The following is a 16,655-nucleotide window of genomic DNA, read 5'->3' as shown; positions in this document are numbered from 1 at the left end:
AAAAGGCCCACAATTATCCTCAAGCACCGTATGCCAAAGACAGAGAAGGAAATTGTCTTTGACATATGGGGATTGAAATTATTTTTAGGTCATGTCCGACATGTCAAAGCACGTCGACGCGTTATGAAGGACTTAAGAAAGCGTCAAATGTTTGTGCTTGATTATTGATTTTGACACCGTAGCCTTTATCAGGGCAGTGTTTCATAACAATGCACACTACACCTACGTTAATGGCTGCACTGTAACTTTTACAGCAGATCATTTCAGCTGGAAACATTATGATATACGTTAATCGGAAAATGGTATGTGACCGCAGCCTGCTAATATTCCAACTTCATGATTCTTTGATCGGCCACAAAAAAGTGATAATGAGTTATGAGCAAAATGCGAGCAGATGAGTTGGGAGGAGGATTCTAGAACAACTGAATTTGCAAATGGCCTGTGACCTTCAGAAGCACCTTTAGATTTTACTTTAGATTCTATTCACAATTGATTACAACAAGGCGGCAGACCCAGTGGATCGAGAGAATCTGACAACGAATTCCTCGAGAATTTCGTGTACTGGCAGAAATCATATAAATGACAACGCTCGACGCGAAGCAGCTGTTCGAGACTTCGCCATAACTCATATCTTATCAAATCGGCAAGAACGCTAGAAACACACGCGCAGAAAAACACGACACGCTCACAGCCGCGCGCGGACGTTCAACCACACGCGCCCGGCGAAGGCGCGAGTTGTTCGAGCTTTAGTACACCTGATAAACAGAATCCCTTCACCTTTACTAAAATAAAGTATTTGAGCACTGATGCGTCTCAATTGCAATTGAGAATTACGATACTACATGAACATTACGTTTTAGTCCCATTGACCTTTCCTGTTAAGTGCTCGGGCTTCATCACTGGAATAGTCACACACAAAGGCATCTTTATATGGGTGTGTTTTTAGGACGTCGTATTTCCCGTAAGTGATTTAAGTGGGAATCCCTTCAATTGTCTGGTTTACATTAGAGTATGGAAGAATCTTTCTTACAGTGAAGTAGGACAATTTTGAGGTCAGTGGCAACGTAAACTAAATCGTATTTTCTCTTTTGAGCTTGGGAGAAACGAGTAACAACAAGTAAATTTTCTCGTACTCTTAAGAGCTGCTTTTTCTTGTAATCCTCTAGATATGAGAAATCTTACGGCTCTTTTTCTCTCTTTTTAACTCCCAAAAGGGCATAATTTTAACCTACCTTTCTTAGCTATGCTCCTGTTACTGTTGCGCTCAGCGTGAAGTGACAAAAGTGATCCAAAATATTCTCGATTGCTCTTTTATCTTTCTGGCGTAAGACCAATCATTGCATCGTAACTTCTATAAAGATGTTCTGTTGTCCGTGGTGCGTAAGAACTATTGAATTGACCTCACAGTGGGCGATTTAAGTGTTTCATATTCAATAATTGGAAGCTTGGAAGCTCCTGAGAATTACCACGTGAGTGAAATTGTGGCAAAGTTGACGACAGAGTATAAATAGTGGCGAACGCTGCATTTTATCTGTAGTTTAATGGCTATGCGAATCTTTTCAGCAATGCAATATGGCGATTGTTTAATGAAGTATGTATTGCTGTTCGCTGCACAAGTGCAATCATGAGGAGTTCTGGGGAAAAAAAGACACCTCGACAACCCTCTGCCTTCTGCCGTCTTGACTAATGTACCTTTGTCTTAGATGTCCGAGTGGTTTCAATTTTATTTCAACAAACACTTTAGCTGAAACTTGGTGAGAATTCAATCGGCTGAGAAGGGCCTTTAGGTTGGTGTATGGTAGGGTGGGGACTGGAATGCCTCACTCTGCCTTACCCTCATCAGTAGTATCAAGATAAATTACTGTGAATATATGAGGTTTCAATCTACCCTTACCATACAGATGTGTATAATAATTGCGTTACGTTACGTTCAAAATCCTCCATCCGCCAACAAAACACCGCAAAAAAAAATCTGTCAAAACAAATTCCGCTCAGAGTAAACTTGTGACATTTATTTAATAGAATTTAGCGCTTTGTCTCCAATAAGAAGTGAACGTGCTGTACCTCAGAAAGTAATTCAAGCTGAAAATAGCCCGCCTACTTCCTTGTTTACGTCCGTGATTTGACCCGGGAATTGAAAAAACGGGTTCCAGAAGAAGTTCACTTATGTTACACCGCAAAAAACGTGTATCTATGCGTAAAGCACAATTTGTTCAATGAAACCTCCCCAAAATCATTTTGCAAAGACGTAGCAGGTGATTTTTAATCTTCTACACGTGATATTTTCCTGTTTTCAGTGTCACATAGTAAAGATACATTTTGACACGGGAGTGACGTACAGAGATATTTGTGAGAGGAGACTGATCGAGACGAGTGAGCAGCTGCCAGTCACGTCGGTCTTACAATCATTGTGCACGGAAGATTTTTCCAATCTCCCCCTCCTGGATGGGTTGTAAGTTCGGATCCATCACATGGTCTTCCTCTCTCCTCTCCGCTCCGAGCATTTAATCAGGTCTTCTGAAACATTTATTCCGGCGCTTACTTAGCCAATCGTTTCTTTTATTTTGTGGTTGGTTCTACAACAATTCACCAAAAAGCTGTGTGATATAAAATGCGATTCGCATATGATAGAATTTCAGCTGGTTTAGGCTAACCGGCAAAACCGGCATAAGCTCGTGACTTTTAACTAAAATTTGTATTGGCAATTATCAACTTGGTTAATTATGCAAGACCCCCCAAATGGGGAGAATCGATACGTTAACAGGTTATCAGCCTAAACGATCATAAGACTCACCAAATTAAAAAAGGAAAAAAGCAATCAATGTTTTGAATCATGTATGCAAAGCAAAGTGTTAATCTTGATTTCAGCCAGCCAGAACTGATATTGATGTTCAAGAAGCAACGTCTGTTCCATTGTGGAAGAAGATATTTCAAAGGGTCTCAACTAAAACAGCTTTGGTAAGATCTGAAAAGCGATATATTTTGCTTTTCTTACTGTTATCAGGTTTCCCTCGAATCGCGGTTTTCTTTTTTCTCCTGGGAAAACGCTGAGTTGTATTCGTTTAGAATAGCGGTATTTACACTAAAAGGCCCTTTAAATCATTACACATCGTGCAAGTGACATTTTTATGGAGTGTATCAACCACAGAACTCATTTTATCTTCGCATTTCTGGAGTGTAAAGGAGAGGATTTGAATAATGGTACCTATGGTCAGTCTCAAGGAAGAACTGAAATAACTCTATCGATAAGTTCTTTCAGTGAAAGTCTGTCCTTGTTTGAATGTAGTGATTTCTGGGTAAAGATTAGTTTTGCCTCGCATATTCATTTCCCTTTTTATCATGTTTCGTAACTGTTATGTTTAATGCGGACAGGTTTTTGTAACAATTATTTTTCTTCTACATCTAAATAGCCTCTGACCAACCAAAACAGACCAATCGTTGTTGATTTATTCTATTCAGAAAATTTTTCCGCATAATCTTTCACGCAAGTCGAAACTATTGACTAATTTTGCTTTTATTTTTGTGGAAATGGACGAACAACGGGCAACATCTTTTTACGACCGCCAAAATCTAATCGTTCAGTATGAAGCGCGCCACTGAGTGAGTGCTATTACTGAACCGAAATCTTCCGTGGTTCGTGTAATCATCCCTCGGTAAAAGTTTGGACTAACGAAGGAACAAGTTTCTGTTAAAGCTTACTCAATAATAAAGACGACAATAAGCAATAATGAGGCGCCAAACCAGTGTTGCGATCTTGAATTGGGATGACGTCACTTTTGTATTTTTCGTATTTAGTAAGATTTACTGTGCAGTAAAATGATTCATCAGTAATCAAGGTCTCTTCACAAACTGCTCTGGCAATGAGATTCTGCAAGCTCAATTAGAGTTTAAAAAAAGACAGGCTTCCCTTCTCAGAAACTCATTTGGCAGGTGATATTACCGATTTGAAAATTGGGAAGAAATTATAAATTAGTTATAAGTTTTTTGTTCTTTTTTTGGTTATTTTTTTGTATGCTCTCTATGAGATACTAGGCAACAGTCACCAGGAAATCACTCGGCTAACGTTGCATCTTTCAATACAGGATCAGTTTTGAAATAACGTTATGAATTCTTTTTACAGACCGACGATTGCTGCATGGCGCCCGTCTTGATGGTGATATCCCTCTTGAGCAATTTAGGTAATTCTAACATGAAAAAATTAAACCATTCTTAGCCCCTCTATTGACGCAAATGAGTGGAAAGCAATCCAATAATACACCAGGCCGCATATATTTTCAATATCAACAGGAAGTAAATTTCTTCTTGCAAAAAAAATTGAGACAACTCAGAGACAAATGATAGCTAGGATCGAAAGCTACTCGTGAAAATCAGTAAGTCGAATAATGAACACCAATTGCTAATAGATGTGGACACGATGGAATTAAATCCATCTAGATATGAATGAAAGCGGTTCTCTTCTTAAGCGGTTTTTCCGAGTAGAAAACTTGCATAACTTAGTGCTATTTATGATGACCCATCTGTAAACCAGATATATTGCTAAAATACATCAACTTCATTCGGTAAACTTCTGTTGCAGGACACTGCACAACAGCGTGGTCTTACATTATAACAAAGTAGACTTGTTCTAGGTTTTTGTGACTCTTATTCGCGGCCAGAGTTAGCAAATCGACGAAAGTTTTCCTGCAAGCGACGCTTAAAGAACCGAAAATACAATGCTTCGCAATTAGCGCGCCGAGATCGGCTAAAACTGTCGGTTTTGAAAACCACAGAACAAAGAACTTAACAACTTTGTTTGCAGGGTAAAGAGCCTAATCCGAAAGATAAGTGAAAGCAAACTTTTAGTGTTTCTAATTAACAAATGACTGTAACGAGCGGTTCAAACTGAACTAATTTCAAACACCATTGATGGCGCGCACGGGAAAGTTGCGGTGAACTATTCTATGTGTTCCGTACTCATACCAAACACAAAAATATAAAAGTTCATTGAATTGCGTAAAAATAGAGTTCGTAAACAACCTAATGAAAAGTTATATTGTTCTTTCACGGATGGTATTACATGGTACCACAGTTCTTTCTGGCAGAACAGCGAAGGTTGAATATTACTACTAGCTAGAGCTAAATTTGTCCGAAACAAATGGGGTTTGTTGTTGAGGGGGACCACCAGACTGTCACAAGCTAAAATATCTTGTAACTGCAAATTCGAAACAAGTTGAGAAAGGAGCCTGAGGGATTAGTTAGAACAAAAGGTATTGTCTCGATAACAGCGTAATTGCAATTAGGCTCGGCCGGATATCGGAGGCCTACGTGAAGTCAACATAAGGATAGTTTTTAGCACATTCAAGTTCCGCTAGCAACTTTTCCCGGATGTACTTGTACAGTTTTATGGGTTCAAGGTTTAATTGTGAGTTGCTTAGTGACGGTCCGGAGGTCACGTTTAAATACGGTGGTATGAGTACAGATCACGTTTTGGTGGCTGATATAAAAAATAATTGAACATGTCGAAAACGTAAGATTAAAATACTTGTTGAAATACTACAAACGCTGAACCAGGAAAGCATCACTCAAAACTAAGAAAAAAACGTTATACAATAGCAATTATGGGTTAACAATTCTACTCTAGGGATCTCATTTATAACAGTATTTTAATCTGTGTGAATAGATACGCATTTCAGAAAAGAGAGCCTAGATCTGTAACATGATTTTACGAAAGCCTCTGTACCGTACTTAGGAGAGGAGCTTGTCTAGTTCTGCAACTCAGAATCAGTAAAAGTGTCTAATGAGTTTTTCTGGGTGCATATAAACAGGGAATCTGGATGCTTTGTCTTGGCGAGCGGATTATTCTCTCGGTAAGAAGCGATTGAAATAGTTTTTATTCATATGGTCCCAAGTCATTTTTCACTGAGCTATAACTGACTGACGGTGAGGAAGATTTGTAAAGGGTAACGTTTGCCGCGTACGTAGGGTAGGGTCAATATTGTTGTTGTTGTTGTCTTTTTTTTGTTTTTCTCGTATTCTCTCTCATAAAAAATTCTCCCACTCTTGAGATATTCTTTCCGCCGGAACCAATTGATTCCAGTCCACTTTGCCGACATGTGATTCATAACATGAAGGGGCACAAACTCTACTTAAACATTCGAGGTAAATTCATTCGCGAACACATTTTTCTCTTTTTAAATAATGCGGTTTGATCATTTTGAATTAAAGAATGTCCATCCAGTTGTCTGTGCTCGAAGACGTCACCAGACCTCGCCCTCGTGAAAACCGATTGCTCAAGGAATACTTTCTGGGTTGTTCCTATGGGTGTGTCAAAAGACAGTACTGATGTGTGAGTAGCAGAAAACCGCAATGTTTCTAAAGGAGTAGTTTAAATGATAAATGCACTTGATCTGAAATCAAAACCACGGTTGAAACAGAATAATTGACCGGAGACATTACACAACAGGCTTCAGGGTATGACTTACTTACTCGAAGAAATGAACACGATAATATTTACTAAGGTTTCTACACTGAACCTTGCATCAAAATATTCATTTTTCTCAAAAATCTCAAAAATGCTTTATTTGATTACATTTCAGGGATTTTTCAGACAACAAAATTGTGAGCATTACAAGGAAATTCATGGCAACCATTAGAAAAGTAAAAATCCTGTAAGTACGTTCAAAACTTGTTGTCGTCGGAAAAATTGATGAAGGGGAAGTTAATGTTTAATGTGTAACCTCAGTCGGGAGAGTCATTGATCATTCGAAAAGAAAAAAAAGGAGAAAGTTCAGCCGATGGTCTCTAAGTCTTCCCTGAATTTCCGTTGCCATTTAGATTTTCCAGAATATGAAACAACAAGTATATTAATCTCCTGTGGAGTCATGTCATTCGGCAGTTTTTTTTACAAATTCATAAGTGTGATAAAATGCGTAAAACAGAGAAGTGATGAATACATTAGTAACGAATTATGACTGAAATCCTTGTACGTCTCCTCGATACAAATTAAGTTTGCAGCCTCTCATAGTCATTTATAACCTCAATGTGATGCTTTACTAATAGTACGTAAATTACTAGGAATTTTGCAAGAAACAACATTGATTACCTCCCTAAAGGATCGTTGAGCGATTTGATGGATTTGGAAGTCTTGTAAGTGGAACACAAACCAACACATTCCAGCATTGTAATATGCATGTGACTTTACAAGAAGCCGGAGTCATAGAAAAAGACCTTGTAATAAGATCTTTGTACGATTAAAAAACGACGAAGAGGCGAGAACTGGCCGAAACAGTAACAAAGAATGGTCGAGGATGAGGAAGATCCACACGAATTCCAAATGAAGAACTTCAAAAAAGCTGCTTATTTTTCTTGATGGAAAAAAGTGACGCAATATTCCTGGGTTATATAACTTGAACAATCCATTGTTACCGTTGCTACTAACCGTTGAATAACTTCTGTCCATATTTTCCTTATAAGTTGTTTGTTTTGTTTTGTATGTATCCCTCTTACCTGTCTTTCTCTCTTTTTAAATTTCTGATGTTAGGGATTTATCAGGAAACCACATCAGTTACATCATGGAAGGAGTTTTTAATGGACTTCGTAACCTCTCAACACTGTGAGAAGAATTGATAATTCCCTTTTTATTTAATAAAAGCATTTTTAACGCAACTTAATTGGTATTGTTAGCTTCACATGACAGACAGTGACTGAGGGAATATTGTTTCGTTAGTATATTTAACCAGTTAGTCATTGCCCTTCGCGAAAGGGGTCAATTCTGAAATTGCTAAGATGAGTCTCCAGTCAAGTTATTTCCATACGTGGTGGACTCATTCCATATTTAGAGGCCTTACAGTGGAAATTGATTTGAGCTTTAAATCCCAGGTACCTCGGTGAGAACAGAATTTCCAGCATCGAAAGTGGTAGTTTCCAAGGAATACCAGGACTGAGACACCTGTAAGAAGAGCAGCTGCACCAATGGATTCGATGTATAACGGTGTAGCCTTTTGTAGTTACAAACAAGGGAAAAGATAACTTTAAATATTAGACCGGTTCATAAAACCAGGTACTGAGAAATACCAGTAACATGTCTGAATGGTGTTGCTGGGCAACGCTCCAAGCTTGTCATTGATGCTTTTTTCAAGCCTACAAACCTGCAGGCTAACTGCTAAATAACTCCGCTCAAAGACTGCCTTTCCTAAATCCATTATAAATCAACATCAGTCAGTAAAAATCTTGTCGTATCGAGCGGGTAGTAATCATGATGACATATCACACCAAGGACAGGGGCATTAAACCAAAAAAGTGAATTTTGTGGCATCCGAAACTTTTGTCTTTTTCTTTTTTTTAAGGTGGTTACCCATCAACAGAATCTGGGACCTACCTCACAACATACTTCACGGCCTTGTCAACTTGAGAGTGCTGTCTGTATCACCTAATTCGATCGCTTGCATTCCTTAATTAACAGTTTCACATGTTATTTATCCACATCCTTACTGCATTTGTTTTCTTTTATTGTGTTTAGCGGTTTAAACATGAACAGGCTGACAAAAATACATGCTCACCTACTAAAAGATGCACAGAATCTGGAATTTATGTAAGTGGATCTTAACTCAAAGCTTTATGCCGCTGCGACTCCGTGTATTGCAGAAACAATTTCATTTTATTTCTACCTTGTATTTGCCTCAGAGATGACTTTTTAAAACACATAACCAAACCACAACAAGACTGACTTGTCCTGGTCAATATGTATATTATAATGTTTCATGGGTTATTTAACACCATGTGATCATTGTATTTCCAAAATGCAAGGTTTCTACAACATAACGAGATAACAGATATACCTGACAACCTTTTCCAAAATGCTTTCAGCCTCAAATATGTGTAAGTAAAATTGTTTTATTTTATTCAAAGCTAATCATTGACAAATGTCCTTTGAAGGACCCACTCTTCATGATATCTAACAGATTAATTATAATCACACACCTCCTGATGATCTATTTCCTGATATGCCATCATAGATTTCTCAACAATAATAACCTGACTCTGATTGGTCCAGGCACCTTCAGGGGAGCAGTAAATCTGGAAATATTGTAAGTGTAACTACAAAAACAGTAAATATGTCGGCATAAGGCATAACAAAACGAAATTTCAAGATTTCAATAACAAAATGACATCTGAGAAATCTTCCATTTCCTTTTCTTCTCTCTATCAAGGGCCCTTTCTAACAACCATAAGCTAGCAGATTTAGAGTCTAACTCTTTCAACTACGCTGATTATGGTAACCTCTCCCTTCTGTAAGTATTAATCAGGTTGGATTTTCATTAGTTTGCCAGTCAGTCAGCCGTTTGCCATCCAGTCACTCAGTTAGCTGGTCAGTCATCAGCCAGTCACTCAGTTAGCTGATCAGTCATCAGCCAGCTGTAAGTCAGTCAGTAAGTCAATAGATCAGCCAGTAGACCATTCAGTTATTTGGTCCGCCAGGCAATCAATCAGTTAGTTATTTATCCAACTGGCAAGTTTTTGAGCCAGGCGGTGAATAAGCCAGTCATTTATTTTTGTATTATCTAAACCTTTTATCCTTATTCTTTTCCACGAGGCTAAGAAACAATTACTTCTAAACGTTTCAAATGCCTCTCCAGCGCATCATCAGTCAAGTATTCAGATAGTCAGTTTGCTTTGAGTTTCCAAGACGTTTGGAGAACAATTGAGCCGCGCCCCCCCCCCCCCCCCTTATTAATACTGTGATCTATTTTGCATGTCGGTGTTTAATCAATGTTCCTCTCCACTTTAAAGCTACGTTTTAGAGACAGCTCTTGTTCGAGTTAAAATGAAAACTTTCAAAAATCACGAAAAGGTTGGACTGGTGATGTAAGTAAAATTGTTTCTTGTCTCAATCGATAAGTTGAACTAAACGTTATTTGCTCAGAGTTCGCGTCAAGTTTTAGCGAAAGAAAGAAACTTTCGTGTAGAGCTGCTTCGCCTTTGCTTTGACATTAGGGCATAATTGCAGTTTAGATGATTCCATACATATATTTGCAAATGGTTTCAAGCTGTATTAAAAAAAACTGCTCACTGATAGTGTATCGGTTGCGTTAACCGCTATCTGGTGACCAGTTGTGCTCAACTAGGTCTTAACAATGTACAAAATGAATTCATGTTTAAAAATATATGGAACAGGCTGTAAAATAGCAGTATAAACCAAGAGTTGATAAAAATAAGTACTTTCTTATATTTTAAGAATTTATTCAACAACAACAGCTCATGATGGCTTCTTTCAATAAAGCTCTCCCACCGAAAATCTATACCAGTTTCCGGCCCCATCAGACGAAAGATTTCGAGAAGGACTGGAACGCAATGGATTCACATGTAGCCAACAGTTGTGTACTCCTTGCGACTTTGGTACTTATCAAAAAAGGGCCAGCAACGGCACTTATGTTTGCGAAAAGTGTCCTCCAGGTAACTCAAGCAGAGCCCAAAATCTAGAAGTTTATTAGGATGTTAGGACAGGAGTATAACCAAAAATCGTTTGGGTATTGTATATTTGATAACCGTTATCTTCATTACTACTACGTCAAAACAAGAGAGGATTAATCATTCAGGACGAATTTTTTAAGTCAAGCTCCGGAAAATCCCATGTACAGTAGGAGAAAATAGATGCACCAAAGTTTTCCTCGAGAGCGAAATTGAGACAAGACTGGGTATCTGTATGTTATCTTATATGGGATTTTATAATTAAAAATTAAAAGCTTTCCCTTTGATCGCGAAAATTATTACACTTCTCTTAAAAGAGAAGTGAATTCATTCTTCACGAAAAATCCAAGCGGCGCTCCAAGCTACTTGAGTCGCGAGAGTGATGGCCAATCCAACGTGACCAACCTCTTTGTTGATTTTCTCTTAGCAAAAACTGCCATTGTTGCTTATGAAGACTTTTACATTTAAAACAGGCGGATTTTATCAGAATGCTGTTGGCCAATTTGGAACCGTTGCAGGACGTACAGGATGTCTTCCTTGTCCCAAGGGTACCTATGTGGGGATAGATAAGTTCCCTGGGAAACGTCAGCAAATGTGCCGCGTTTGTCCTGCCGGTATGCTTATTTTCCGATAACAAAAGATTTTAAAAGTCTCCCCTTTCACCTGCTGGAAAGTGTAATCATAACTCTTTGCGTGTGAATCTAAAAGATCCAGCTCTGAACTTTTAGAGATTATATGTCAAACTAAAGACAACAAGCCATCTTAAATAATTTTTATTAAGGGCGTCTTTCTCGACACTCCCATAACCGTAACTCTCGTCTCAACAATTCAACTGCTTCCTTTCCAGATTTCCTATGATCTCCATGAATGCATGCTTAGGGATGATTCACCCCATTTTGTTTTATTCACCCATAAGACGTTCAAAAAGTTTTTATTCCTAGAACAATTCCCATTCTTACCGGCCATTATCTTGATATACTAGGATCCAAGAGCGATGAGTGGGCAAGTTATCGAGGTTGTTTCTGTATTGACTCGTTCTATCGAAAAGGCCGGTTCACAAAATGTGAAGCGTGTCCAACAGAGGTCAGAGGAATTCTGTGCAACGAGACAATTTTGGTCAGGGAAGGGTATTGGTGGAGATTCAGAGATTACAATGAAAGCTGGGAATATCAGAGGTTCGTTGACGCCTTGATGGTGCCCGATGAACAGTACAATCACAAAGATATCAATTTCACAGGAGTCTTCCCTAGAGCACACCCTTGTCCCACTGCTTCTTCGTGTTTGGGTTCCCTAAACTCCGTTAGGAAACCGTGCAAGACTGGTTATGAAGGACCACTGTGCGAGGTAAGAAGCGAACTGAAAATAGCACATTGTAAATGATCATGTACTGTCAAAATGACGTACATGATCAACTTCATGTGCGTCACGTTGTCATGTGATTGATAACTTCATATTTCATGCCCAAATATTAGTTTATCGTCAATACCTTTAATTGGAAATCCTGAGTCTTATTTGTAGTTTGAACACTTTGCTATGGATGTTCTTACCTTGGAGAATCTGCTAAAAGTGAATATAGGTTCAAGAGCGACATTGCCTCATCGATCTTTTGCTTCTTGTTTCAGGTGTGCAGCATAGGCTACTATAAATCTATGACTAGATGCACGGAATGTCCGAGTCTTCCATGGCTTTTAATACAAATGGCGGCCATCACATTCGTCATTATCATCCTTATCTTTATTCTTGCCCGTGACGAGAGAGGCGCCAAAATCAAGGGACGTACACTTTCCGATATCGTGCTGGCCCGTTTAAAGATCGTCATAGGCTTCTATCAGGTAGTTCAAACAACTGATATACATCATATTTTGGTTTGCCATTCCTGAAAAGGCAAGGGAGTATTCACCCTCCTCCTTAGATAACGGAGAAGTTGACAAATGATTCTTGGCAATTTTAGTAGGAAAGAATCAGAAATGGAATCGAGAAATAACCGTTAGAAGTAATTTACATGAACAGTTTAAAAAGCTAAATATCAAAATTTTTTTTCTTGAGAATAATCAGGGAGAAACGTGGGAATCAGAAAGTCACAATCTGAGTCTGAATTTTAATGGGTTGTAAGATATTCCAAACTTAGTTTGGCATGTTAAAATCAGCTTAGAAAATCGTATTTTGTCAATCTGTTGTGGGTTTTGGCGCTCAAAAAAGGTATCCTTTTACCTATTTATTTAGGTCACAGCTGGTACTTTAGATGCCTTCTCGTACGTTCAATGGCCTGAAGCTCTGCTACAGCTCAGCAGCTATATCAAGTTCGTCCAGTTTAACGTGGTCCAAATTGCTCCTTTCCATTGTTTCAAAGAAAGCTTGAAGATGAACGCGTACGTTGGTCTGTTGTTAATTGTGACGTTGAATGGAGGGATCGTTGTATCAGCGTTTGTGTATTTTCAGAGCAGGAAACTATTTTTCCGGTAACACTTCTATTTTTCTGTTTGATACGTGCATTCTAAACTCTGATCTACGCCGTGTATACATAGTGTACAACATTATATTATTTTATTGTTACTATTACATTGATTATCATGATGTTTCAAGTATCAAAATTTCTCTATCTTGAGTGCTTCTGTCCAGTTAGAGGTCACAATTGGCAACAAAATCAGAGCTGTGAGATGCAAATGAATTTATGCAATTGAGTTGTTATCAACTAAGGGGTTCACTCTATACTTTTCTGTGTTAACTAAGACTCAAGAAGAATATGTCTTTGGAGGAAAAGGAGGTGGAGATTTCGCTGAGCAAGGAACACTGCTACCGTACCTCCTTCCTGGTTATGTTCATTACATACCCGGAAGTTTGTTCAGGAATCCTGCGTATGCTTCCTCCTGCCTGTCAACGAATCTGCCAGGTATAAAACATCAGGACAATGTCAATATAACCCACGTTCCTATCGGTTAATCTGAATTAAATTTCTACGCACTAAGCATGGACAATCCCGAACAGTTAAGGTGCTAATTATATGGTCATCGCAATCGTTCAGCGGTTTGCACAAATCGCATGGTGTAGCTGTTTTTGATGAATCCTCTCTCTTTGTGCAGACTGTTTTATGTAGTAATTTCTCAGTATTTTGTTCAAAGATTCATCACCAACTTTTTTAAAACCTGTTCTCTTGAATCAGTAAATTTTATCAGCAATTGCCAATTGAGTTGCTAAGATAGGGTAATCAAGGAACGTGCGCATCGCCATTTTTTAACTCACATGCATTATACATGTTCCTATATAAACAGATACCAACCTGCTTGGCATGGTTCAGAAAGCACGGGTCAAATTTTCAATCAATCAGAAGCCAAACAAAAAGACCACTGGCTTTTCTGTTTTTGTTTTTAGCACTGCCCTGATTAGCTGTTTTAACTTCTATGGTTGTGGCTTCACGGCCCTCGTGAAAGGGGTTGTTCTTTTCGTCGATATAGCCACATTGCTGGTTAGTTAAGACTTCTGTGTCCCTACGCTAAAAAAAAAAAATTGTAAGATACATCTGGTAAATCCATTTTATTTGTACTTTTAGGATGTGGCAATGAAAGACTGCACTTACTACCTAAGAATGGATTACAGTTTAAAGTGTTTCGACAAGTCCTACAATAAGTACGTGACTGCTGCCTACGTTGGAGCCACATACCCTCTGCTTTTCCCTCTGTTCATTGTAGTCATTCTGTACTTGCTTTATTATCGACCCCAAGTCAAAAACTGCGCCCAAAGTACCGAAACAAAGCGGTATGAAATCATAGAAGGTATGCGTTTCATCTATGAAAACTACGACAAGCGTTGCTGGTACTGGGAATTGGTGGAGATGGTGAGGAAGTTGATTCTTACTTCCGGTCTGGCCCTGATTGGCACCGAGGGACGAACCTATGTTGGAATGGCAGCAATGGCGTCAGGATTCTACGCTGTAGCGTATGCTCAGGTTCAGCCAATACCCGACAAGTATGAACATCTGCTGCAACTGGTGTCTCTTGTAGCCTCTTTCTTCAATCTAAGTGTTGGCGTCTTGTTAAGGATTCCATCTGAAATGCTGAACTATTCTATCGAAAAGGACAAAGATTCAATTGGTGTCACTGTATTGCTAGTGACGGCTAATTTGATGGTCATAGGATTGGTCGCCGGTAAGCTATTTATTATTTTATAGACTGCTCTGTGTTGTGGTCATGAGTGGTCTGCGAGTGGATTCATCTCTTAATAGAAGACGTAGATCGAAATAGGGACTTCCCTCTTTTATCTTTTTCTGACAGTTACGGTAAGGTGGATAGCAATAGCTCCGCCTATGTGATAATTTATGATAACATAACAGTCTTATGATAATGCATGTCAGCAATCAATCATTCTTAAAACCTCTTTATTTACCACACGAACGCTTCATAAAATACGTTGAACTAACTGTGGGATCTTATCTCTGATTCTACCAGTTGAGTTAGGTATAGCTACTCCCTCCAGATATATAGGGTGCAAACTTATCGCCAGTATTTTGTCAGAAAACCCTGATGGTGTATCTTACGTACCCATTTTTATTCCTAAATAAAAGAAGTCAGTGAGGGTATGGTGCCGATGAACACAACTCAGTGAGCCGACTTATCTAGAACTAACGAATTATCAAGAACCCACTGCTCTCATTAACTTTTTGCTTACTTTGTGTTTAAAAATGGGGCATTTTTGTTGTATTATCATGATCGCAGATAAAATGACATCTTAAATAATCCTAAGGGGGGCGGCCACAATTAAAGGAGCACTTAATTCTTTTATTTACTGTATTTTCAGTTCGATATATCATATCTCTGGGCAAGAGTCTGTATGGTGTATATAAGAACCCACAATGCAACTGGGAGTGCTGTTTGAGTGTGGTTCTATCAGCACGAAGTGAAAATACAGATGAGGAGGACATTGATGATGCTGGACACAAGCGTGTGGTAAGACAACTTTAAGCAATGTAGTGATTACATCCAGTTGAAAAGTGACCCAATTTATTTCTTGATGTAAAAGAAAGAAATTGAATTTCAGAGATCCTTTGCCTTAGGACTGCTAAATGTCATCAAAATGGGTGACATGACATCACGTGGAAAGAATCCGCGGGAAAAGGTTCCTTGTTTTATTGGGTGAATATTTGAGATGGGACTAGTTAGATTTGCAGTGATAAAACAATTTCTTACTCGACTAGCATTCGGCTTGTTTATTTCGATTACTTTTCAACGGCACGCCATGAAGATATACCTTTTCCATGAAAATTTATTTATACCGAGTTTCAATTTCGAACGTCGGAAAGTAACACGAGCCATTTTGATTTGAAAAGCAGGATTTTACTTCTATATTAGGAGCTCACCATGGAAAGCGTTACAAGTAACATAGAATTGCAGAGGGATGGCCTTGAAAACTCTAATGGAGGAGGCAACAGCGATCAAGCCACACAAAACGATCGGTGTTCCCTTCTCTCTCTGGAGGACGATGACGATGAGATAGAGTTGTCATGCGTGAGCCAAGGTTTTAGAGAGATCGAGAGCCTAGGTACAACTGGACCTGTTTCCCAACGCAGAGAGGTCCGAATGGCAAGCTCAAAAGGTGACTCGAAAATTCCTGAAGTGCGGTTCAACAGGGGTCATAAGGAGATTCCCAGTGATCACCCCACAGCTGAATCAAACAAAGTATTGGACTCTAAAGCGGTTACAGAAGTAAACAAAAGCGACTCACTGTCGCTTGAGATGACTGATTCGGACTCAGATAGCACGAAAATACACGAAGAGAAGGCAAGGGACGAAACTATGAATTGAATCCGCAAGAACGCTGTAGACGCTAAAGAACCCTTGGATTTATCATTCTAGATAAGTGTTGATTCTGGAATGCATGATATTCAACACTTGACCTTAGAAATCAGTCTTTGAATGCCTTAGAAGAGGCAAAGCTTGTTTTAAGAACTCTCAATTCTAATAATAGGCAAGGAGATAGTGCGGAAATTTACTTGTTTTGAGCCTTGTTTCATTTTATTTGCTCGTGTTGCTTAAGGATCAACCTGTATTTGTTATGTAAGTTTCTAATGTAGCAATTCAGAAAACTGGTTGATGAACTAACTTTCTTATTAGTTCCCATTTATGTCGTTATCAAAGATTTCTGACTAATTTTCTGCATTGAAACCTTGAAAAAACTTCAGAATAAACCATAACAAAGTGCAATATCTGTATTGTATC

General features: G+C 38.7%; 2 protein-coding genes across 13 annotated transcripts in view; one reads left to right on the top strand and one right to left on the bottom strand.

Moving 5' to 3' along the window:
- Positions 1 to 1,372, bottom strand: part of LOC131792543 (arginine kinase-like) — a 17,943-nt gene extending 16,571 nt beyond the window's left edge. The window contains exon 1 of the mRNA XM_059109946.2: positions 1,233 to 1,372. The gene's annotated coding sequence lies outside the window, so the exon portion shown is untranslated. The remainder of the gene's footprint in view (positions 1 to 1,232) is intronic.
- Positions 916 to 16,655, top strand: LOC131792542 (putative leucine-rich repeat-containing protein DDB_G0281931). 12 transcript variants are annotated; one of them, XM_066171549.1, is made up of 26 exons: positions 1,381 to 1,469; positions 1,564 to 1,591; positions 2,298 to 2,512; positions 2,869 to 2,958; positions 4,121 to 4,178; positions 5,805 to 5,846; positions 6,205 to 6,325; positions 6,576 to 6,647; positions 7,054 to 7,125; positions 7,520 to 7,591; positions 7,858 to 7,929; positions 8,325 to 8,396; positions 8,498 to 8,569; positions 8,785 to 8,856; positions 8,994 to 9,065; positions 9,189 to 9,269; positions 9,769 to 9,843; positions 10,259 to 10,431; positions 10,920 to 11,060; positions 11,429 to 11,790; positions 12,069 to 12,278; positions 12,670 to 12,905; positions 13,177 to 13,336; positions 13,994 to 14,588; positions 15,238 to 15,386; positions 15,789 to 16,655. In XM_066171549.1, exons 5-26 carry the CDS (start codon positions 4,136 to 4,138, stop codon positions 16,239 to 16,241), a joined length of 3,417 nt encoding a protein of 1,138 aa, XP_066027646.1. In that variant the 5' UTR covers positions 1,381 to 1,469; positions 1,564 to 1,591; positions 2,298 to 2,512; positions 2,869 to 2,958; positions 4,121 to 4,135; the 3' UTR covers positions 16,242 to 16,655. The 12 variants fall into 12 exon arrangements, with proteins under 12 accessions (XP_058965923.2, XP_058965924.2, XP_066027648.1 ...); XM_059109940.2 differs by lacking the exons at positions 1,381 to 1,469; positions 1,564 to 1,591 and adding an exon at positions 916 to 1,052 and having other exon boundaries at positions 2,298 to 2,452; XM_059109941.2 differs by lacking the exons at positions 1,381 to 1,469; positions 1,564 to 1,591 and adding an exon at positions 916 to 1,052.

Source organism: Pocillopora verrucosa, chromosome 8, assembly GCF_036669915.1.
Source record: "Pocillopora verrucosa isolate sample1 chromosome 8, ASM3666991v2, whole genome shotgun sequence".
NCBI classification, from domain to species: Eukaryota; Metazoa; Cnidaria; class Anthozoa; order Scleractinia; family Pocilloporidae; genus Pocillopora; species Pocillopora verrucosa.
This window is presented reverse-complemented; position numbering and strand designations above follow the sequence as displayed.

What these genes read in the sequence shown, in the direction of transcription:
- LOC131792542 (XM_066171551.1), top strand. Translation starts at nt 4,136, where the DNA reads ATGGCGCCCGTCTTGATGGTGATATCCCTCTTGAGCAATTTAG. An exon ending in GCACAGAATCTGGAATTTAT is followed by an intron (nt 8,570 to 8,784) that starts GTAAGTGGATCT and finishes CCAAAATGCAAG; the next exon opens with GTTTCTACAACATAACGAGA. An exon ending in GCTTTCAGCCTCAAATATGT is followed by an intron (nt 8,857 to 8,993) that starts GTAAGTAAAATT and finishes ATGCCATCATAG; the next exon opens with ATTTCTCAACAATAATAACC.